The sequence below is a fragment of the Ambystoma mexicanum genome, chromosome 8 (genome assembly GCF_040938575.1).
Source record: "Ambystoma mexicanum isolate Mex_15411 chromosome 8, UKY_AmexF1_1, whole genome shotgun sequence".
Classification (NCBI taxonomy): Eukaryota; Metazoa; Chordata; class Amphibia; order Caudata; family Ambystomatidae; genus Ambystoma; species Ambystoma mexicanum.
The window spans coordinates 349,543,575-349,568,686 of NC_090929.1; the positions used below are offsets into that span (position 1 = coordinate 349,543,575).

At 43.0% G+C, this 25,112-nt stretch overlaps 1 protein-coding gene across 3 annotated transcripts; it reads right to left on the reverse strand.

Moving 5' to 3' along the window:
• Positions 1-2,106: 2,106 nt before the first annotated feature.
• ZMYND19 (zinc finger MYND-type containing 19) lies at positions 2,107-23,333 on the reverse strand. Of its 3 annotated transcripts, none has more exons than XM_069609802.1 (6): positions 22,895-23,333; positions 20,771-20,830; positions 19,451-19,557; positions 8,754-8,894; positions 2,859-3,039; positions 2,107-2,651 (listed from the first exon to the last, which is right to left on the reverse strand). In XM_069609802.1, exons 1-6 carry the CDS (start codon positions 22,943-22,945, stop codon positions 2,508-2,510), a joined length of 684 nt encoding a protein of 227 aa, XP_069465903.1. In that variant the 5' UTR covers positions 22,946-23,333; the 3' UTR covers positions 2,107-2,507. The 3 variants fall into 3 exon arrangements, with proteins under 3 accessions (XP_069465903.1, XP_069465904.1, XP_069465902.1); XM_069609803.1 differs by lacking the exon at positions 22,895-23,333 and adding an exon at positions 22,402-22,568; XM_069609801.1 differs by lacking the exon at positions 22,895-23,333 and adding an exon at positions 21,398-21,445 and having other exon boundaries at positions 2,385-2,651.
• Positions 23,334-25,112: the final 1,779 nt, after the last annotated feature.

The window sequence follows — 25,112 nt, forward strand, 5'->3', positions numbered from 1 at the left end:
GGAATAGCGGCAGAGGCGGTGAAAGGAGTGAAGAAATTACTGTGCACTTGTATGCTCTTGGCAAAGTGATGCAGCTTGAGGACCTGGCCTAATCCTGTGGCTGCAAGATCGGGCTTGGTGCTGTGATATGGCGACAGATTATTGTAGGTTACTGTCACACAATTCTAGGCCGGGAAACATCTGGCAAACTAGGGGGTCACAGAGTAATAATGCGACTGTTCGATGAATGAGAGAGCAGCGCAGGATCTCCTATGGGAAATCAGTTTGTATGCGGGTGTCCGTGGGTGCTCACTGGCTCATATTGTCAACGTATATTTTGTGCTTAGGGTTCAGGAGGGGCTTGGTGGGGGTATCGTGATATTCATACACAGGATTTAATGTACTGTGCACGCATCAATTAGGTTTGATTATTTGAAGCAAAGACATCAGATGTGACTCACTGTTTCTCTCTATGATGGTCAACTAAGTGGTATTATTTCCTGAGCTTACCGTTGTACTGTTTTTCGATTAATGTGCTCATTACTTGCCGTTTGTACTGTGAACCTACTTTATCTTTAAAAAAAAAAAAAAAGATTGCCGATCTCATGCATGGCCGTGAATATTGCTAATAACGTTAATTGAGCGCAGTCATCATTTCTCTCTGGCCAATAACCATATTAAAAGGGTAATCTTTAGATGCTGGCTCTCAAACAAATTACACACCCTACTAACCTTGATCTCAACACAGTAACCGCAACTAAATACCCACACAGGGTTTCCAGCTGACATTTTTTTTTGCAGCAATATGTGTGGGATTTCAGTGCCATGTTCATTGCTTAGCCAGAACTTAATCCGTCTGAAAAGGTCTTCATATGATTGTTTTTTTTAAAAAGCTGTGATGTCAAGACAAAGTCAAGGCTGACTTGCATGTTTTCACAATGTAACACTTGAACATTACCCAGATTCTCTGCTGAAGGGAGAATGAAACTTCACATACATTATCTAGAAAATATTGTTCACTAGAGAACAAGACTTCACTTTTAATGGTCACAGTAGTGGGCATCTCCAGTCAGCAATGGTTGCTAACCAGGGAGGATCGTGAGGGCCTTCAGCGCGGGCCAATAGAAACCAGGTCCCTGCGACCATGAGTGCCATTAGTAGCCCCAGACAAATACAGAGTGCCAATGCCACCAGAGCACTAATAAACCATACATGGCGCCATTATACATTGCATTAGGGACACACCATTCCAGTCCTGATTTTAACTTTACTTTCTGGGATTTGTAATCCTTGGTTCATAATGGAAAAAACAGAACTCCATGTCCAGAATTCAAAGTTTAAACCATTAATGGATAATGGGTGGCATTCTTGATACCTGGAGCTCACGTGTGAATCCCTTTTCTTTTTCATAGATGGCAGGAGACAGATAGCAGTGAGAGACAGGCCAAAAGCAGGTAAGTGGCATTTTGTGGAGGCTGTGGGCAGAGCAGTGAAAAGACGATTCCAACCAGCACAAGAGGGGCCATTAGCCGACTTGGTTAGGAATGCTGGGTTTATTAGCATGTATCCGCGATTGGCTAGCACCTCTCTTGGTGAAGCCAATAAATAATTCCAGAATACTCCAAGTGCAATCAACAGCAGTTTGTTGAGTATTTGCCACTAAAGCGCAATGAGTTGCAGATAAATTACATAATTTCTTGCCAAGAGCATCAATCAATAGGAATCGTTACTGAAGTGAATTTACCATGCAAGCAAGACCAAACAACCGGCTGCTGAACGATTCTCTGGCCTACCTCTTCTGAATCAACACATGGCATCACTAGCTTAACCCAAATTAACTTAAGGGCAAAGTACAACGCCATAGGATGTTGGCCTTCAACCAGGCAATGGATCTGAAAACGGAGACCCGTGTTAGCGGTATTACCGATAAGGGGGAAATCAAAAAAAATAGTTCTATCAATTGTAAACTATTTGCAGGCCACGAATAAGTAAAACTCCAGGCAAAACTAAACTCCTTACGTGCACACTTGAAAACCGATTCCATCCGTAATAATCAAGAACATGTGTTCATTCATCTTACAAAGTCACATGAATAGTCAAACATGGAGGGAAAAAAATTAAAAAGCATTCAATACGGATTCTTTTTTACTCATAAGTCGACCGTATTCCTTCTGTACAGTTCACTTAAATGAGTCTTCTATTTGCAATTCCTAACATAAAAAAACTGTACATAAATTTACAAACATATTAACATATAAATAATCTGAAGCTTCCTGCCTGGAGCCTTCACAGTAGTCTCTTGCTTGAAAATGCAATACTGGAACGGAAAACCCATCCCTAAAACGCAGTCACAGTCTGAGTCGGTTTAGTCCATACCGCTGCCATTTCTCTCAAGCGTCACAGGGTTTTTCTTTTTTCTCTCAGTGCCTCAGGCTTAAATAACCAGTCAATACTGTGCAAAACCAATCGCATGACACCTCTGGGAGAAAGAATCACGCTGCTGTGGAAAGGTTGCTTCTCGATACAAGTCATCGCTCTGGCTCCTGTTCTTGCTGTAAAGTGCGTTTCTTCTCCCGACAGTGCTTTTTGTGAGCAGGCCAGTCCTTCTGTTGACATTGTGAGCCACAGTACCGTGCCACCTGGCATCGACCACATATATTAAATTCTCGTAACTAAAGGCAAAAAAAGAGAAGAGGTCTTATGAACCACAAACGCCTTTTCCCCCTTTACGTCCTTCTATTCACATCCCCCCCCCCCTTCTCGAGTGAATCACATTTGCACACAAATAAATCTAAGGTGATATAAAAAGAAACTATGCTTTCAACGGAGATTAGAAAACATCACCTCCCCTCTCCCCCCATCCTGCCCATTTAACTCACCTGTTTTTCTATCATTGTGCATGGAGGATAATGACATTCATAGTAGGTGCATGAATTCTCCTCCTCTTCTACCACATCTCCATTTGCATTATAATAACGAGTAACGTTGAGGACTGGAAATTGTTCTTCAATGGGATCAGTGGGAAGTTGCTGAATTGCCAACCAGTACAGGCTTTGTTCCCTAAAGTAAACAATTAAATAGTAGAAATCAGTGCAACACAGCTCAAATACATGAATAAAATCGCCTTTTGTTCAATCATTTTATATGGTTCACTTTTCTTTATAAAACAAATAGCTATCATTCGCAAACAAAACAGACTTCATGTCTAACACATGTTTGCAAAAGTGCTACCAATAAGCAAGTTCTTCAATCCAAAAGTGCAGGTTAAAAATGTAATCAAACTGGGGATGTACAGAGAATTAACCCGACAGATGAGCACTCCACCTTGATATCACAACCGGATACATCAACAAGTGAACAACATTTTTCTTTATAAAAACAAGTTTAGTATGCTGCTTAACAGCAACAAAAAAAAAAACCAAAAAAAACAACCGATTATCCGAGTTACATGTGCGGTAAGAAATACCGAAACAATCATAACTTTTGTAGAGCTCCTAGTTTTGGTAGCAGCACATTTGGTTAACTTCGCCATTTAGGGCTTCGTGTTTTTCTCTGCTCACACTACCCGAAGCACATATTTCCATGGGGAAAACCAGTTAAATGGTATGGTCTTGTCACCTAGCAGAGGCTTAAATCGTCCATGTTTCCGCTCTAAAATGGTGCTTATAGATGCATGGACCCCAACTGCACTCCAGCTACAGCAGTAAGTGAAGCACTAAATGGTGATTAGTGCAGGGACAATAGCACCTTCCAAACATCTTAAGATACGTGCTGGACACATCGCAAGTACATACTCCACATGTTATGCTTACTTTATTTTTTCCTTGTAGATTTCGTTCTATTCTTATTTGCACAAATAGCCTCATAGGTGGATGTGCTCAAGGATATGTTTTAGCTTCCAATCGCTTGTTTGTTAACAGTTACGCACTGTCTCAGTGGATAGCCATATGGTTTATGTACTAGTGTGTTCATTGATTGTGCACACTGCTTTTCAGACTCCGCAAATTTTCTGAGATTTATTGCAAGCAACATGTTCACACCCTACCATAAAACAGTACCACAGCAAGTATCACCCTGATGGGGCCCCCAAAGTACTAGTACAAAATATTTAGCTCCATGGCCCGACTTCTGTGTAGAAGAATAAGATGTGTCACTCACACACACACACGCACACGCTCGCGCTCTGAATACAGCCTGTACAAGGAGGTAAATCCATTGTTCGACTTGCCCTCTGCAAAAAGAAGGGAAAAAAATATACATCTCCCACTAGATTAAGGGGAGCCCAGCAAACTTCCCCTCTAGTTAGAAGGCACAGGAGTCCTAAAGGTTAATTTATCTGAGCGACTGAAGCTTTATTGGTTGATGTGCAGGGTTTACTAGGAGTGTGAAGTCTTAAGGCATTGTTAAATTATATGAAAGGATTCCAGGAGAGACGGCTTAACCACCTATTGAGGGAAGTTGCCACATAATAGTTAAAGGGGGCCCACTTCTGGATGTAACAGCAAGCAGCTGTTTGATGGCAGATACCGTTTCCGCTGCCCCAATATCTCAAACCGTTTACCACTAGAAGTGGAGAGCAGGCTCGCCTGTTCTCAACTTCTAGTATTCTAGCATTTGGCGATTGTTATATCGCTGCCAATCAGGGAGGAATGTAGGCCCTTTAAAAGATGACCAAAGGATCCATAGGTAACTAACTATACACCCACAATGGCCTGGACATGTGAGAGACTTTCTTCCAAAGACCACCATAAGTGAATAATAGTCCCCCGGTTCCAAACATTACCTCCAGCAGAGGAGGCAATGAGGCGCTGCACATAGAATTCTACTGTGTTATGGAACTTTGTGTCTATGCCTTCTAAATCTAACATTACTACAAACCCGACAGTTTTCATCGAACTGCCCACAAAACTGAAGTCAAGAGTTAAGTTACCGTCTATTGAGGTCTGTTCACAGGATCTAACTGGGGTAATCGTTGCAAGTTACTAAAGCGGGCATAAAAAGTCCCTGTCCCTTCCCTTCGCTTCTCCTAATGTAGAGGACACAATCTCTTACTTGACAAGAATCAATCACTTAACAGTGGCTAGAGCAAATTTGGAAGCCTGATCTAGCAAGCCTCATCATTGCCAGACTACACCTGTCTGAAACAGGCTTACCAATTCAGTCTTGGCAGACCCCAACAACGTTGAAGATTTACACCCTCTCCAGATTCACGACTAAAAATGCTAGGTGGAAATCCAAGCAATACCACCATGCCTCCTACCCTGCCACCTTACCCAACGAATTATTACTGCAAGCAAGTTTGGCACTACACACACACACACATTTTAATACATACAAATACGATCCGTTTGGACGATGGCTACCGCTAAAGTGTACACAACACCTCTGCAAGGGGGAGATACCAATTGTCACTGAGGGCCCTTGAATACTACTTTCAAGCCTGAATTAACAGAACGGTGCTTATACATGCTAAGCAGAGTAATCTTCTGGCTGTTAACGGTGACCAAGGTGTCAACAGAACACAGACCCACTGCTGCTTCTGTACAGAATAAGGAGTGTTAAACCATACAGAGTACTAACTGATATAGTGCATAAGAGAGTCACTAGGCCAACATAAAAGGGGCCATTTTACTCAATTGTCAAGTTAGGCTCTAAACCATCTTGAGTTATCCAAACTATGGGCATCCTGACCTTCCTCTCGTCGTCTAATCGAAGACACAGATCACCCAGATAAAGCACTTCAACTACTAAGTACACCCTCTTCATCTGCTTTAGAGGCAAGTGCATGGGTCAAATATAGCTTGGGTCACCCTCCTTAAGCAACATCACAAAATGTTACTTTCACCTCCCCTACCACTATTTTACTACCCCTTGCTTAGGGAGGGACTCTCCTACCAGGAAATATTTCTTCACCATTTAATAGTGTCTTCACTTGCCATTTTATAAAAACACTGCCCGACAGAGTTCACCTTACTGGGACACAATCTTCTCAGCTCTTCGGGTCTCTGGTCCCTTCCTAGTCTATAGAAGTGGGATGGGGACACAATGGGTTTGGGGCCATGCTCTACCAGTGTCTGGGATATAGCACTCAGCAAGCTATAGGCCTCCTCTGTCCCTGGTTCTGGAGTAAGCCATTCTTTTGGCTATCCCAGTCAGCAAGCTTGTGGCTTTTGCCCCACAAAAGGATCCTTCTGGCATTCACCAGTGCTTGGTTCTAGGCCTGCCTCTTCCTACATACAAGCCTGGTCTTTAAAACTTGGCAGGGGGCTCACTGAAGTGGTTCTGCCATTATTCACGAATCCTGGCCTCAAATTTATTATTCCTGACTCCTAATTTTGTTTCATCAGGATACCTGAGCTCATCTCCCTGGGTTAGATTTTCTCCCTCGCATGCTATATAGCTTTATTGGTCCTTCAACAGCAGCAACCAATGACTGAAAAGCTCACATCACTATTTTGAAGTTAGACAACGTGGACTTGCACATAACTGCTGCAGGAGCCTGAAGTGTTCGGCAGAATCGGGTGCTAGAGGGGAGGAGGAGGAAAGGGGGGGGGGGGGGGGGGGGAGGAAGGAAGAAAGAGGGGGGGGAGGAAGAAAGGGGGGGAGAAGTGGGGTGGGTCTCCATAAAGGACATCAACAGGCTCACACTCTGCCTCTTGCTAATCCAGTCTTGGATGTCCAGTGCCTATTTGAAGCTAAACCCCCTCTAAAACCGAATTCCTACTCCTCACCAACACCGAACACCCAGACATACAGGTCTGGCTATCAAACATGAACTCTGAGGACACCTCCTGCGCCAAGTCTCTCGGGTTCCACATCGACAAACAGCTCTCCTTCAGGACACACATAGCTAAGAAAACAGCTTTGTTATCAGCTCTCCTTCCTGCAAAACAGTCAAGCTCTTCCTCCCTACAGACAGCTTTAGATCCACTGTTCAAGCACTGGTCCTATCCCACCTGGATGGGGGCAACACACTCCTCGAAGGCCTCCCATTGTCCTCCCTTTTGCCCCCGAGGCGTGTACTACATGCCTCATCAAATGTCTACACAAATACAACATCATCACCCTGGCCTTCATCGACCTTCACTAGCTCCCACTGCACGCACAAATCACCTTCAAATCTTGCTGCATCAGACAGTCGCCCTCAAATTACCCAGCTACCTTGTGGAGAAACTCAGCATCATTGTCAAAAAGCACACCGCCAGAAGCCAGGACACGTGCAGACTTGAAATCTGCTGCTGTAAAAAGGAAAAGGCGCAGAAAACTAGCCTTCTCTGCCTACGCCGCAAAACTATGGAACCTCCTTCCAGTCGCTCCTACAATTCAGCAAAGAACTCAAAAACCACCTCTTCCAAGAGTCTCTCCTCCTCAACACCTAGGCCATCACATCACCCCCAATCGCTAGACACCCGCTCCTCTTTTCCCTGCCACCCGGTACAGCTGTACCCTACCCCTCGGTGTACATCCATTACCTCTGAAAAGCGCTCCGTTATGCATCTCTATTGGTGTATACGTCTGTCCTAGTAGCAGTTAGATTCATGTTCTGACTGAAGATATCCGAAAGAGGCCCCATGCATCAACTCCCGTGCTTCTGCCAGGATTATGCCCTAGATGCAAACTCTAGGGCCAGTGCTCAAAATGGCCATGTTGGGCCTGAAAACCTTTACCGGCCAGTGTGACTTACAAAAACTGCATTGCTTCCCCCAGCAGCTGGGTCATAAGCAGAGGTGAAAAGGTAATTACGGCAGTAGGAATTCTTAGTCTTTCACCCTTAGGAGCCAAAACTGATCCCCTCAACTGTTTTTTATTCAAAGCAATAATTTTTTCGTTAAATAGCTTTGTTTGCAGGTGGAGCAATGGGGACTGTCCTCGTAGTGGCTGGACAGGATAGACATGGGGGTGGACTCAGAGAGGAGAGACATCAGATTTCTTAGTGGAAGCTCAGGTTTATATGCTAGAGCACCAGCACATATCTGAGTGAGGCTGTCCCATTCGTAGGATTGAAAAACTAAGATAGTATTTGCTATGGTGAGAAACGGAGACCAACACCAGATTTGTAGGATCTATTGAATATGATCTGAATATTTTCTGGAACCCTTGGTACTACTTGTCCTTTTAAATTTGTAGCACATACTACAAAACGCAATGGTTTTAAGAGAACTTATCTGAAGCACTTGAAGCCACTGTTGTGGGTTTGTCGGGGAGGTCGAGTTAAATACTAAAAAGAAACAATGCACTCGGAACGCCGAGGTTATTATAGATTCCACTGAAAGGCTTGAGAAAATGTCAACCGTCAAACAAGACTGTACCTGTAGCTTTCTGACAGACAGCTGAAAACCCCTTAGCATAAAAACATGTGGAGATTAACAGGTGCTCAATCAACTGACAAATCGGGTAAAGTATTGTTTTCAAAACAAGTGAGCTAACAGGACTATTTATTCTCCCTTTCCTTTCTCACTGGCAACCAACAATGAATCCGCATTTCAAAAGCTCACGTGGGCTTAAAATCACTGGAAAATTAAATCGCCACAAAGTTGGAAACTAAACATTCAATTGTTACTCCCCCATCAGTTACTAGTAATTGAGGTACACTTTAACTTGCATTTATATATAGTGCAGTTATGAAACAATCTGCAGACAGATTGTACAAGCAGCCTCGGTGCACTGCATCAGTGGGGGATTGAAGGAGTAAGATCAACCACTTTAAAGACAGGCCAGTAATTCAGGGTTATTCATATCCCTTTTTTTACTTGGGTCGCTGCAACATTTCATACCTTTGTTTGCTTGAGGTTTCCTCAATTTTTGGGCTCCATCCCCAAAGAACTAACTGCAGATTGTCCAGCCTGTTGTCCACGGTCACTCCATTTAGGTGAATTACTTGGAATCCTGGTGCAATCCCGCCTCTATGCCTTTCCCTGAACACAAGAAATAAAATGTATTTTACACAATCCACATACTAGAGCTTCATAAAAATGCATTAAAAAAAATAAAACAATGTACTACAAATTTAAACAACTGGAAAAACATAGGCACAGTTCTCGGTCTTCTGTTACCCGGCAATTTTCATCTTACTGAATGTAGTAACCCAAAGCAGTTGGTTGCAAAACTGCGCATTGTGAAATCGCTCCCTCAGTTTTGTAGTACGTGCTATTAATGCACACACATGGAAGGTGTGGCTTTTGTGCGCCAACAAAAATGCACTAGTTCTTACAAATCTGTTATCCCAGGACAGGGAGAGAATGACACCACCCCGACACAGGCAAATCTGAGAACTGCACAGTCAGGGGGCAAACTGGGTTAAGTACTTCTTACAGATTCTTGTACTCTTGATCACTCAGGTGGGACCATAAAAACAAAACTATGTTTTATGTATGGCCTACACTATACCAACCAGGAGCAAATAAATTACAGTCACAGATTTACACCTCTAGCGGTACAGCTTGTTAACCCAACATTGCTGATAAAGTATGTGTATACACCACGTTCTGGGGATTCTACAGTTAACGAAAAGTTCAAACACGCAGGATGTGGCAATACAACTAAGAACCGTTTGTTGTATGATCTAAACAAGATTTTCTATAAAGCCCATGATAAGGCAGTTTAGCGGTTTCCCAATGTTACCAAAAAATAACAGCTTTTGAAGCATCTATTTTTTATTAAATGGTTATATGGCTATAAAATAACCTTCAAAACTTTCTAAAAATATCACGACATTTAATTACAATTAAAGTAAAAATAAACTTAACATATACAAACATTTAAGCAAACAATCACTTACACTTACCCAAACTCATAAATAGATGTCTCTTTAACAATAAAAAAAATCACAACCAATTTAGAATTACGTCAAAATCAATGTTGCTTTAAAGAAAGGGATTGCTGCCATCAGCCAATGATTAGTACTGCGAGAGCTCATAACACGTTGCCAGACCACGGCCACCCCCTCGACACATTTTTCCACCAAGTGATCATTTAGAGCCCCACAGTGCAGCAACAGATGCTGCAGGGACTCAACTTAACCCTGCTCCAAACAGCAACATGTCCTGGGCTCCCAACTTTAGCACCCTCCATTTGTTTTAGTTGCTAATAGATTAAGTCTAAGCCTCATAGCCGATCTATGCTACGACAGGCTGGGTGATTTACTTATGTAGGTCAGTGACATCCACACAGGCCTTACATCAATGAGCAGGTCTTAAATTGCTTGTATGATCTTACTTTTTCAATTGTCAAAACCCAATCTCTTTCTTTTAGTTTTGTCTTAGTTTTCAAGGGGGGAATACAGGAACACGTCCATCGAGATGCCACTCTCCTCCAAAATTTGTAAACATTCCTGTTCACATTTATTGAAGCAGGCCAAGTTTTAGAGTCTATGAGCAACCTCAATTCCTACCAGATTGAGCCCTGCTCAGCACACAAGACATTTTTCAACACTGCAAGGTTTGTCAATATATTGAACTTGATAGAAGGCAGTCCTAATTCGTAGCGGATCAACCCAGAGGGAACACCATTTGGAAGCATCAAGACTTTCCTCCAAAAGAGGCCCTCAATCACATCGCTACCGGAAGCCCTCTGATTTTCCCCACCATACCATCAGAGAGGGGACGACTTTCAGTTTGTAATATTCCAGCAAAGGGGTTAATGAGGAAAACAAACTGCAGCAGCCTGAGCCAACAGCATTTTTACCTTAGAGGTCAGATGACTGCAGTTTGGCGTTGTTCTGCAGTGCCTTCAATCTGGTGACCAAATAAATATAAAATCGATACTTTCTCCAAAGCCTCCATGTTCAAGCACGAGCAGAAAGTCTTATATTTTTGTCTCAAACCTGGTTGAAGAACCAGAATCTTAGATTTCTTCAGATTAATGGTTAATTTATTCAGACTAGCATATGCTGACAAGCGTCCAGTTTCCGCTGGAGGCTGATGTGTGTAGTCCAAGAGTACCAAATTGTCAGCATAAAATAGCCTAAAAATGTAATGCAGATAAACGAGGCGAGAAACTATGAAGGTTTTCAAAAATTCTGCTGATGTCAGAAGTGAACAGGATAAAACAAGAGTGGGGCCAAGGTACAGCCGTGTTTTAATCCTTCTGTGATTTCAAAGGCAGCTGAGAGTTTGCCCTGAGCATTCAGCCAGACCCTGATTGAAGCCTCCATCCATTCTTCATTCTGCCAACCCAGCTTGCGCTTCAAATGACTGTTATACCAAAAATTGTTAAGGAACTTGCACCAGTTACCTCCACCATATTTCAACTGGTTATCTTCCCAGCCTCCTAAAGAAACTAATGCTTACCCAGACAGCCCTTCTTTCTACAGCCCAGCCTCTCCTTCCCTACCACTCCAAAATCCTCCACGGGGTCTCCAACCACAATCAACTATCTTGAGGGACACTCACTCATTTCAATCCTGACACTCCACCGAGAATGTGCTTAGCCATGTGTAGTGATACACGAAATTGCAACCTTGCCAATCAGGGCTTTAGATGACAGCATTAGCCGCTGAAAGCCAATAGTGTATTCAAAGTATGTGCTAAAAATGCTGACAGTAGTCTGTTGTAGCACTTCCATTATGCAGTAGTGAGCTACAAGGAATATGACAGGCAGGGAGGGCCCCCAGCTATGTAGCTAATAGGTTTTTGGAGTGTTTGGAACATCATGGCACCTATATAGCGCTTAGATAGCCAGTCTTAAGCGCTATAAACACTAAGCTATGAGTGCATGCCTTTTAGAGCTTGCAGATGGGGTTAATACATCCCTGCTTCCCTTAGAATATTCAGCCTCACTAACGTTAGCCCTGGCCCCAAGCTAATCTTCCTTTTCTCTGGGAAGGTACTGATAAGACATTCCTCAGCCAGCGCAGATGGGAACAAGGGAGGGGGTAGGAGCGAGCAGGGAGCATCTCAGAGAGAGCTGGGTTTTTTCCATGAGCCAGTTGCACAGGGAAAGTTCTGGAACTGTGCGTCATGGTGACTGACAGCAAGAAGTTATAAAATATCCATGCACACATGGATCAGGGGGAGATCGCCTGTGGACTTGATTCGTGCAGAAACAGGTGCCCGGCATTGGCTCATACGGTGTCCTTCAGCATTGTCCTCTGAGCGGGGCTTGTTTACAGCTAGCTTATGAGGGCCCAAGGTCTCCCCAGTGCTGATTAAAGGGACGTAAGACTGTGTTTCTCTATGTTTCTCTATATTTCTCTATGTTTCTCTATGTTTATCTAAGTTCCATGTTTCACTATATTTTGCATTGCTCTAAGTGTTATGCTTTGTAATATTCTGTAACTTGAATTATCCCAAATGTATATGAAATTCACTGCTTAGAATAAATATGCTAATAACACTTTGAGGGTGTCATTTGTCACTTGCATGAGATCACTGCTCAGCACAATAGAACCTGTATTTTGGGCTGAATTGGGTATTTTTGCTCTCAAAGGGCTGGCCCCGAGGAAGATTTTGCCCAATATCAAGACATTTGGTGGCAGCGGTGGGATTGTGAAGAGCAGTGCCATGCTGACATGACAAATGGTGTGAGAGAACACAGTGTAGAGTGGGGAGCAGGCTGTCGCATTTCCTTGATGGTCTCACTGCAGCTCTGAGACTTCAAAAGGCAGCAATGTTGTGTCGGCTTGCCGTGGCCGATAGCTTGTGTGGTTAAGACTCCCTTCATGGGATTGGTGCCAGGGAGTACAAGGCAATAAACAAGCGGGAAATGGCTTTGTTTAAAGCACTCCGATGAATGGTTAAGAAAGATGTATGCTCAATTAGAAAAAGAATTTTATCATGTGGTTTCCCAAGTTTAAAGTTGTAATTTGGAATGCATAATGAGACGGAGTTCTCATCTCTATTCTGTCATGAGGGCAGGAAAAAAAAAATAATTGCAGGGATTTGACATGCAAATTGTGAATAGTGATTTAACCATTGACTCAGCCCCAGTGTGCTAGCGAGTGGGGGCTGTAATGTTCGGAGGCGAAGGTTCGTCTTTTTTGATATATGCTTTTGAAGGGTTGGCATTCCTGAATAATGAGGAAGGGGAATGAGCCATGCTTAGGAGAATGAGTAACATCTGTGCTGAGAGCCTAAAGAGTTTTTTTTCTTTCTTTTGGCAACTGTAAAATTCCATGTGCTAATGGTGGCAAATTCTGTTTAAAGGAAACACACTAAAATGGTTATATTGCATTTTAGGCTGTGCCATGCTTTTATTGGGTGAGAGACTCACTTAAAAGGAAAGTGAGTGAATGTTATTTGGATTTTCGATTTTTGTGTACTGATTTGAAATTGCAGAACCAGCTTGCAATGGTTGGGGGGAAAAACAATTTATATTTTTCTAAATTGCCCCTGGAGTATTTTTGACTGTCCCCATGCTATGCCATGGATTTGTGCTGTTGCCTTAAAAGTGATGTATGCTTTGAAAATAGTGACCTGTTGACTGATACATGGGGAAAAATGTTGTTGACACATTAAACAGCCCACAAGCAATAGAGTGTGGGTTGTTCTTGCAGAAAAAAAAACGTGCAGGGAGCTGCACTAAATATGGCATTTTTATTTTTTAAATGCACTGAACTGAGTGGTTATAGTTTGGCAATGGTACAACAGAATGAAACATCTGTGTGTGATAAGATAGCACAAAGATTTAATGGGTTGTGAGTTCTCTTGAAAGATCGCACATTACAAGAAAAAAAAGACGCTTTGACATTTTGCAAAATTACATGGAGTAGAAAAGGACAAGAAAAGTGCCGCTTTTGAAAACAAGAGTCTTGCTGTGTGTGCAGAGCTTGTGCCTTGAAGCTGTCTTGGGCGAGGTGCGTGAAGGCAAACAAAAGCAGAAACAGTACAAGAAAGAGTTAATCTGGATGAATTGTCTGAAACGAGTGAAGCCGCCACAGTATAAGAGTTATAGGCAAAAGAGATAAGCTGCGTGCTAATGGCGCTGCCAGGTGCACACGAAAGATAAACATGCCTGCATTCCTGAGGAAGGGGGAGCAAAAACAGAGAGCTGTTCAAAAAGTAAAGAATTTGCCTAGTAAACTGTGGTACGGAGCAAAGGCTTCATGCAGGATGGCAGACGGGCACATCACATCTGAACATTTACCTATGCATCTGTGAATGGGCCAAGAAAAGACAGCTGCCCATTCCAACAGATATTACTGTGCAAACCGCATTCCCATGTGATGTGATGTGAAGTGAAGTAAAGCGCTATTGCTGTGCAAGCTGCATTCCAATGCTCCATGTGATGTGAACTGAAGTAAAGCGCTGTGCACTGGAGAAGAAACCTCTAGGCGCTTTGAGAAGAGAAAATACACATCTGGCAAACTGCAAGCTACATTGCCAGGGGATGGAGTAACTGACAAAGACATTATGGCATTCCAGATGGAAGCAAAACTGACAAAAGTGCTTAGCCGTTTTGCAAGAGACAACATGCAGAGCGGGGCTTTGAAGTACAACATGAACACTGCACATTAGCCATGATCCAGAAGCCACACGGCTTAGTGCAAGAATGAATGATTTGTTGAAGCAACAAAAGAAACTGACTCAGACTATCGCACTCAAAGGAGTGGTTCAAAAACAACAAACGCCCTTTGAAAAAAAGATGACAAGTGAAAAAACCAGAGGCTTGAAAAGACACTGCTAAGAAAAGAAAGATAAATACTGAAAGACTTTACCTTTGAAAAATGGAGTGATGCCAGCAGGGCAACCTAAACCAAGATCATGGGACACTGGAAGCAAGTTGGCGCCTGGCATTGGTGATCGCTTTGGTGAAAAAGAAAAGCATTGTGCGACCTGGGTACTTACTATATGGCTTTGTAAAAGCACAGATCAGTCTGAGGTACCATTGACCAGCTATGATTGCATTGCACAAATGAGTTTGTGATTAGGCAGTTACACCCCGTATGGTTGAGTGTAAATAAGCCCCCAGAAACATGCATAAAGGTGATAAATAATTGCAGTAGCAATGACAAAGTGTGTAGTTACCTGATGAGACTTTTTGAAGATGGGGGTGGTATTATGGGAAGGGGTGGATAACGCTGATATTGAAGTTTTGATGACATCCTAACATTTCTGTTTGTATTTTGCCTAGGCAAAGCACGACAAGACATTTCATAATATAGGAAGATAATATGCAGTTTGTGGGTGACACTGATCAAAGAAGGGTCAGACGCATTCTCAGAGAAAGCGAGCCACTGCGACATGCTATTTCAACTTTAACGTGCCCTGCACCGCACTCAATGCTGTAACCTGCGAATAGTGTCCAACAGAGTAATAACTTTTACTGAATTGGCACGATGCAGACTTGGCTAATTATCAAGTATTTGATGCTACACATTTAAATGACATGTTTTGCCCTTTCTTGTTTAAAGGACTATGGACAATGAATTGTGGACTGTAACATCAGGCACCACATACAGCTGTGTGACACAGCAATTGAATGCTAACACATTGAAAAATGGTTTTTAAATGCACTGTTGAGATGAATCTGAAAAAACCAAATGGTTTTCCTCTTCCAACTGAATGGCTTTAACCAGAGATGTTTTGTTTTTTGAAAAAAAAAAATATTCTACATTGCACGTAGGCAGGAGAATGATTTATGAACTGTTGGGGCAGCAGAATTATGCAAGCAGGAGCGTAATTTATTTTGAGATAAGATGGGTGCGCACATCAAAGTCACCTGTGCGTAGGTTAAGATTCTTAATTGAAGTAATGCTGCCAAGTGTATGAGCTATAATTTGAAATGGTAATCTTTGAAACACTGGATACTTTTACAGCCAGCTTAAGGCAGGTAAATGAAACCATGACTGACTTGATGTTTGATTTTATGACACAGAGTGTGACACGGTTTTTTGTTAAACCAACCAGTTTCATGTTTTTGTGGGGACAGCTGTCTCCAGCACACTAATGCAAAGAGTCACCTTTTGATTGTAAACATTTGGAATAATTCTTTGGAAAAGCGCTGCAAATGAGTATCCACATGGAATTGCTAGAGTACTGGCCTGGCACATTGTCAGGCATCTCTTGTCACTGAATGGATACCATTTGTTTAATTTGTCTAATGTGATGTTTTTCTGACCAAGAACTGCAGCGAGTGTTCTCGCCAAGATTTAATGAACTATAACTTGACTAAATGAATTTTTTCCATGGTGTGATGAAACAGCCACTGCCGGATAGTAGTATGGTGTTTGTGGCTAAAGTTAATATTGTATATGGTAGATATCCCACTTGAAGAAGGGTATTCTCCAAGTCACAGAAGGTAGACACTGTGAACCTGTTAGATTTTCCAGTGGTAAGACAACATGTAAATTGTAGACTGGTAATGCACACCTTCATTATTACAGTACTACACTTAGACATAGATTTATCATGAGGCAATGTTTCCTTAGTACTACCAAGCTGCTACAAATGGAGTCCATTTCTATGGCCCATCACTAGAGTGCGTGTAGCTAGGGAGCTAGATTCATTAATTGCAGGAGCTTTATATGCTTGTGACATAGAAACTGTGCACTATAAGCTAGCCACTATGGGTTCTGATGCCAGCTCTGCTATAGAACTTCTGGCCTAGTGGGGCCCATTGATATGCCCAGCACTGCTACAAGTATTGACAGCCAATTGAAGATAACAGAATTTTAGACATGAAGACATTTTTGTCTGCCATAGGGCAGGTCAACAAGACTGCTAAATACACACAATGCATTGTATGGCAAACATTGTTAAATCAGCAGGTGTTGGCTTTTTACTGGGTGGGGGCGACCATCCTCCACACACTGGCACGCAGAGCTACAGTTACCAGCATACATATGGATTGAATTGCTTGCTTTTGATTGCATGAATAACACATGCCATGCTTTGATGTAAATTAGTAGAATTGTTTTTATTTAGACAACCTGGTGCCCATGGGTTCACCTTGTTCACGAAATTAGATGGTTTCTGGTTGGGTTCCACCTACCTGGGGGAAGTGTCTAGTCACACAGCCCATAGTCACGCTTGAATGCCCTGGGATCAGGGGGAGGGTAGGCCCTTAGGGTGAAAGGCTGCCAGGTTTTAGAATTGGTAACCATACATAAATGCAATAGTGCATTGTAGATTAGACTACACTGGATTGCCTTGACATTTTAACTGCATGCTGCTTTTTAACTGACAATCAGTTATACAAAATTGATTTAGGTATTTTTGTGTAGGCCAGGTTTTGGCTAGAGTAAATGTCCATGTTCACTTGGCGTAGGTATTTTTGTGTAGGCCAGGTTCTGGCAAGGGTATATGTCACTGTTCACTTTGTGTACATTTTTGTTTAGGTAGTGTTTTACCTTGCATGCCACGCTAACTAACCGCTAGAAGATAGTTTGCTTAAACCTCTTGCAAAGCCCCAAGGTCTTTATCGCTGCACTAAATACTATATTGATAGGTATTAGTCAGCATTTTGTCGCACACACGTTGAATAGGGGTGGAATGTAGTGATACACGAAATTGCAACCTTGCCAATCAGGGCTTTAGATGACAGCATTAGCCGCTGAAAGCCAATAGTGTATTCAAAGTATGTGCTAAAAATGCTGACAGTAGTCTGTTGTAGCACTTCCATTATGCAGTAGTGAGCTACAAGGAATATGACAGGCAGGGAGGGCCCCCAGCTATGTAGCTAATAGGTTTTTGGAGTGTTTGGAACATCATGGCACCTATATAGCGCTTAGATAGCCAGTCTTAAGCGCTATAAACACTAAGCTATGAGTGCATGCCTTTTAGAGCTTGCAGATGGGGTTAATACATCCCTGCTTCCCTTAGAATATTCAGCCTCACTAACGTTAGCCCTGGCCCCAAGCTAATCTTCCTTTTCTCTGGGAAGGTACTGATAAGACATTCCTCAGCCAGCGCAGATGGGAACAAGGGAGGGGGTAGGAGCGAGCAGGGAGCATCTCAGAGAGAGCTGGGTTTTTTCCATGAGCCAGTTGCACAGGGAAAGTTCTGGAACTGTGCGTCATGGTGACTGACAGCAAGAAGTTATAAAATATCCATGCACACATGGATCAGGGGGAGATCGCCTGTGGACTTGATTCGTGCAGAAACAGGTGCCCGGCATTGGCTCATACGGTGTCCTTCAGCATTGTCCTCTGAGCGGGGCTTGTTTACAGCTAGCTTATGAGGGCCCAAGGTCTCCCCAGTGCTGATTAAAGGGACGTAAGACTGTGTTTCTCTATGTTTCTCTATATTTCTCTATGTTTCTCTATGTTTATCTAAGTTCCATGTTTCACTATATTTTGCATTGCTCTAAGTGTTATGCTTTGTAATATTCTGTAACTTGAATTATCCCAAATGTATATGAAATTCACTGCTTAGAATAAATATGCTAATAACACTTTGAGGGTGTCATTTGTCACTTGCATGAGATCACTGCTCAGCACAATAGAACCTGTATTTTGGGCTGAATTGGGTATTTTTGCTCTCAAAGGGCTGGCCCCGAGGAAGATTTTGCCCAATATCAAGACACCATGTCACCAATATTCTTATCAATGCCGCCCCACTCTCACCTCTCCTCCATTGTGAATCTTCTAGACTGCTGCTGCCTTTGACTTGGATCATCCCTCTCACATTAAAACTCGTTCCCTTCTTGACAGCAATAATATTGTACTTTGACTGGGTGTCCCATCAAACCTTCTCCATCACCACCTCCCGACACCCCTTCTACCTGTCAAGAATCAGTACTAGGTCCACTCTTCTTCTAATCACTGCCTCACTCCACAACTCATTTAATCCAATTATTACCTCTTTGCTCCCAATATTTAGACATTCTTTTTCACTCCTGCAATCTTGTGACATAAAAAATCTCTTATAAATTCCAGCTACTCGTCTAAATCCAACCATGGTTTTACCCCTACTGCTTCTCTGAATGCAACGGATCCCCAACTCTCCCCTTTGAACTACTAGTTTCACTTCACAGGAAGGCTCTCCGTCTAGCCATCAAAGCCATCTCATCAGGGAACTCTTCAAAATTAGGCTCGAACGCCATCTGCTCGCATTGGAAGAAGTCTCACAAGCCGCTCCCTGCCAAACTAGCCACCCAACTCACCTTGCCTCTATCCTGCCTTCAGCACTGGCTAAGCGTGTAAGTACTGGCCTCAAACTCTCCATGTTAAAAACATAGTTATGTCCTCCTACATGGTGGATGTTGCCCCTTACCTGGCATAGATCATACCATCCAACAATATAAATCCACCTTCCAGGATTGTTTCCCTCTAATATTGCCTTCCTTGCAAGTCATTTCTGTTCGAAGGGATATCCTGTTCTTAAGAAAATGCAACTATAATCCACTCAACAGCACTAGTTTTGTTAACCATTTATTTAAGAAAGGTGGGCATTCAATACTGCCAGGATCTGGACGTACAACCTCCAGGTTACAGAGACCCAGCTCAGCAGCAAACGGACAACACTGAGCTAACCTTCCACTCTACAGAACAAAAAATCTTTCATGCTAGGAGAGTTTGCAAACCTATACCTACCATAACAAATCATGCAACAGGCGACCAGAACCGCGTCCTTTGTTCTTGTCAAAAGCATATGCAAAAATATTTGCACCATTACCATCTGCATCTACTTCCATGCGTGCCTGAAAGAGTAGGGATGAGAAATAAGGGTTACAGTTTTGACATAGGGGAGCAGGGAGGTTGTATATAGCAGAGGAACAACTCAAGTGCTGCTCAGGTTGACTGGGCCATGCAACAAATAGCAAATCCGGTAAACAAGAGTACTAGATAGTTGGCAGCTATAACATTTTAAAAAAAATAAAAGTTAGCCATCACACAAACCATAGCTATAACAGTAAGGAGTCTTTTACTGTATAAGACTATTAAAAAATAATCAGTGGTAAAAAAAAAAAAAAAAAATATATATATATATATATATATATATATATATATATATATATATATATATATATATATATATATATATATATATATATGTTCTATTAGGTTTTGATGAACATTGTCATCTTAATGGCCTGCAAAATAAAAATGCATGAAATAGTAAAACGGAAGAGTTATACATTATTGGTTTCAAACAGGCCATGTTAAACTAAACAGTACACTGGTTGATCAGTAAGGACATTTTTGGATTTGACGACTCGGTTGATTCTTCAGGCTTATCAACTAACTAAAACCCGTTAAGCAAACCAAAAGAAAGGAACAGCAGCAAACGGGGCTTCATGCAAGAGAGCCACCCACAGATCTCACAGCATCTACCAGTCTCCCAAAATAAAGAACTTAAGCTACCAGATTAAAACTAATGTGGAGTGATACATTTGCTGATTTCTGCAGTGTATTCCATATTTTACAAAAACTGGAGCCGATAACATATATATATATATTGGATAGCTGGTGGGAGGGTTGCAAACCAGTACCAACAGTTTCTCCTAGTCCTTAAGAAACCAGTCATCCACGCAAAAATGCAAATGAATTAATTGTCCTTGAAAGTGACAAGCGAAACAATTGCCAAACTTGCATTGTAGACTGGAGCCAGAACGAGAGCTGCAAAACAATTGCCTCCTATGAATCTTGGATACCAAATATGAGCGTCTCTAGTTGGTATGGTAAAGTGTGCATCCAGCATGACAAGTCTACTCAAAGAAGACCCCGAACTTACTAAATGAAAAGCCACACCTTGATTTGTTCCTCTCTGTAGACAACTACTAGGCTCGCACGTTTGTTTGGGTGCTTTATGTTGCCCCACCATAGTACGTTCTAGCTGCTTATGAGCTCTTTGAATAGCATGATGTGCTGAAAAACTATGTCAAGGTTCATTTAGTTTGTTCACATACTCACCTCAAACGAGTAGCACTCAACTAAAGGAATGTCTTGTTCATCGATCAACGTGTACTTTGTCTGAAATAAATATATATAATTATGTTAGAAACGACAGTACACCAACAGTCGTATACTATTATTATTAAACAGGGTGCCACCTGAATCCGAAGGGCTATTTAAAAAATGACATATTTGAATCCGAGAAGTCTTCTTGCTAGATGTATTCTGACAAAGCGCCAATATTTCTTGACAAAGGTGACCAATTGCAATTAAAATATGTAGAAGCAGCTGCAACATTAACCAGCATTGATATCGGAATGTATTAATACATTGCAGAATGCATGGAGGAATACCAGTTATTACAGAAAGATGAGATTGTATGGCAGGGTAACTGGTTTGGTGCTGAATAGAATCTAAAAAGTGTACAACTGCTTATGCATAGGTACAGTTCACAAGCATTTCAATCGACTACCCTCGTATTCCTCCCTCCCCCAACCACATGTAAACCAAACCATTAGGAAAGCTAGCAATTATTCAACGGTACTGAGCAGACTCCGCATGCGTCCACATACATGTGTCAAACCTTGACAATTAAGTGCATTAAACAACACAATAACGTTACATCTAAATCAGGGGTTTGCGTACTTTGGCTTTCCATGTGTTTTGGACAACTCCCATAAGCATTAGCCAGCATAACCAATGGTGGGGGTGACGGATCATGAATAGTCCAAAACATCTGGAGATACGGGTTGCAGACCTCTTGCCTGAATAAATGCAATAGAACTTTATAAAAACCCGATTGCATGGTGTCAAAAAATGACAGTATGTTCTTGTTCACTCCTAAAGACAACCAGCTTGAAATTGCAAAACATGAATTGTAGGGCCGCTTTCCTTATCCAAAATATGCTCTTGAATAGATGTGCCCAATATTTTACTATTTCGATCGTGAAACAGATGCACGTTTAATCAAGTACATGTGAACTACGCCCGCAACACGCCCAGCGCTGCGCTTTAACAAACACAACACTGATGCTCCACTCTGTGATGAGCAAAATGCACCTGCTGTGAAAAACTGAAACATGCTCAAAACGCCTGCATTCTCCACATCGACCCCTTGCCCATCCATAGTTGGCACCACCAGGGTTCATCCTCTCCCCGTTTACGCCCACTCGAAGAGGCCCCAAAAGCTATCACCACAGCCTCCATGTTCAGCCAATCCCCATCACTACTGACAGACAGGACAGACTCCTGTGTTTTAATCCCCTACATCAGGCCATCACGAGGGGAAAATAAGTCTGCCAATGGCTCAGCATCACCCTATACATTCATCCCATCACCAGCCGAGATCAGATCGTCCTTCATCTCAAAACTCCATTCCTTTTCTCACTCCAAGAAGCTGATGCCATTTAAACCCAGCCTTGCTACCTCCAGTCTTGAAACCCCCAGCTGAACAGCGTCCCTTCAAGTCCCCCACCAGTGACCCCATAATTCCCCTTATCTAGTAACCCAATCTTTGGCCAACCTCAATGAGGTTCACCGTCATAATGGCACGCCCCTTCTTGATACCACGCCCCCAAACTCCTTGCCTCTGTCTAGTCCACTCATTCCTTTGCACCACCCCCAAAGTATCCTGGTCAGCCGCTGCCTACCCTACAGTGAAGGAGAACGCCTCTTCCAGACACACCCTTGGGAAGCGGCTGTCATGTTGCACGGGCTGTCTGACAGGTTGCCGGTCTCCCATGCCGCCACACCCGGGCGCCGCCTCTCGAAAGGTAGGTCCCGGGTGCGCGCTGCCCCGCGGGCCTCCACCGGGACTGGCGCACCTGCTTTCCCTCCTCACGGAGCTGCCTAGTCGGCGTCACTTCACCCTTTCTGTCGTCTACAATACACCCCGGGGAACCAACAATTCCGCCCCGTTTTCTCCTAAAGCCGGTATCTACCCTTCTGGGTCTACATCGAACCACCCCGTACCATCCTTCCCTGTGACAGGCCAGTCTCTACCGTGCCACAATTGGTATCGCATCATCTGGGGGAGGGGGCACAGCCAACACATGTCCCCACCAGCTGTCTAGATGGCCTCCCCTTCAGCTTTCGCTGTCGACCCCTCCCACATGCGGTAGATCGCTTCGGCCTTTCTCTCACCTTGCCGGCGACACGGCCCAGCCGCACGATGCCCAACTTGAAATCGCTCATGGTGGCCGGTGTGTCCTCAGTTCCTTTAGACGCCGGCACGAGTCCTGCTCACACCGCTCGCGCTGTCTCTTTGGTGCCACGCGCCGCCCGGGCACTGCTCACGCACGCGCTCTAACACTCCCTTCTCGCGCCGCTGGCTAGCTCGCCGTCACTTCAGTCAGTCAGCGAATGCTGACAAGGGGTAAGCCACAAAGCGTTCACCGTCTCACCAATCAGAACAGTTCGTCTGAGATGACGGCTTCCCATCCTGTGTGCCAGTTGGTGGACAACGAGGAGCCGGTATCCAAAGCGGACGCCGGCTGCCTGGCCAACACCAATGGAAAAGCAGGGTGAAATGTGACGTTGTGGCGCTTCCTCGCGCCAACGTCAGTTTCGCGGGAAGCTTTGTGTTAAACCAAATCTAGGATGTAAATTAACCGAATTGATGCTGAAGGATCTCGCGCGCTTCTTGGAGGTGTTTCGTGTTTGCAAACTTAGGTTAAGTACTCTAAAACAGTATCAAAAAGAAGCGTAACTAAAAATAATAGTACACTGACTCAATTCTCGGGCAGTGTAGATTTAAACCATGGCAAATGTACAGCGTGTGACTCAATAATGCCACAAACGTACCCTGTGACACAATAATTACCTTACTTATAACATAATTGGACTACTTGGCTCAAAATTCACCAAAGTTATTTTTTCGAAGAAAAACTTGAGCTCTCAGTACAAGCAATGACAAATCCAAAAGTTTTGAACGGTGTATAGTTGAACATTCTTTTGTTCACGCAAGCATTTTTACTGGGGCGGTTTCTGGCCAAGGCGTTTTGCAGCCTTTTTTCCTTCTGCTGGAGTGCAGAAGCACAATAACAAAGCATGCTGCGATTGAAGTGCTTTTTTTTAGCCTTTGTCATCTGTCTTTGAACAGTAATCAAAGTTCCAGGAAGCACAATTTTGCAACACATTTTGGTTATTTTCCTTTCTTTCAGTTGCATATATTTTTTAATAGAAAGTCATTGCTTTGAGAGAAGTCTGTGAGTGTTGAGGCGTTGTTACAGGAATAATTGTTTTTTTGTATTAGTTCCATAGTTCTTTGTCTTAGTTGTGTATTTATAACGCGCTTAAATACCCAGATGTTTCTAAGCGTGGACCCGGGGATCAAACCTGTGTTGCTTCGTGTCGTCTTGCTTCCAAGAGGAGCACGTTGCCGCTGAGCTATCCTCCCAGGATGTTATATTTTATGGATACGGATAAATGATTTGTATATTGTTTAATTGTACTGATTATGTGATAAGATATTCTATTTTGTGAAAAAGGTCTTTGTAAACTATAACAATGAAATAAAAACAAATTATCATCATCATTTTAGGGCACCTTTCATAAACTTGTCCTCTCCAATTCCAGACAAATGATTGTGACGAAAGAAAGACAGAGGCAGCACTATGGGTAATGAAACAGGGATGAGAGGCAATCGATAACCACAATGTTTGTAAAAGGATATGTTGTTGTGCGAGAAAAGGGATTAAAATGGACCTAAACAGTCTCCAGTGCCCAAAGTTGGACTAGGGTGGGCAGCTGGCACTTGTCCCTGCCTCCTCCTCTCCCTCCACCCCCGTGCATCAACCCCTTTTGAAGACACGTGCACAGCCAAAAAAATGCAAACCTTTAAAAACTCAGCAAGACGCTTTGACTCTACCTGCGACTTTGCAGTGCTGCCCTATCACGGTACAAGCTACGTCCCAAGTAAGTCTACCAAACACACAAAATAAACATGCCATCTCTGATAATACAAATGCTGATGCTGAGACTTGTTTATTGGCCGGTACCGCATCTGTTGTGCTGCCCGTGCTTGAGACCCTTAGCAGTAATGTAAACATACTGCCGATTAAATTGTCAGCCGCTGTGATTTCTGACATGAATACTGATGCGCGCACCGAAGGAGTCCCGGTGAGTCCCGCTTTGCCGCACAGTATCGCCTGTTGGAGCCTACTGCCTGTTTGGATTACGTTGTGATTTTGGACTGCACCTCCCATAAGGTGAAGGCACATTGAAATAACTATCTGCTCGTTTAAACTAAGACAAGCATTCATCTCATCAATATTTCTTCTCTTTGTTTAGGCACCCTGCCACTTTTAGTGGGTGTGTGTATAAATTACCGCACCGAAGGAGTCCCGGTGAGTCCCGCTTT

What these genes read in the sequence shown, in the direction of transcription:
- ZMYND19 (XM_069609802.1), bottom strand. Translation starts at nt 22,945, where the DNA reads ATGAGCGATTTCAAGTTGGGCATCGTGCGGCTGGGCCGTGTCGCCGGC. An exon ending in TGGGCCGTGTCGCCGGCAAG is followed by an intron (nt 20,831 to 22,894) that starts GTGAGAGAAAGG and finishes TATTTATTTCAG; the next exon opens with ACAAAGTACACGTTGATCGA. An exon ending in GCACAATGATAGAAAAACAG is followed by an intron (nt 2,652 to 2,858) that starts GTGAGTTAAATG and finishes TTTTGCCTTTAG; the next exon opens with TTACGAGAATTTAATATATG.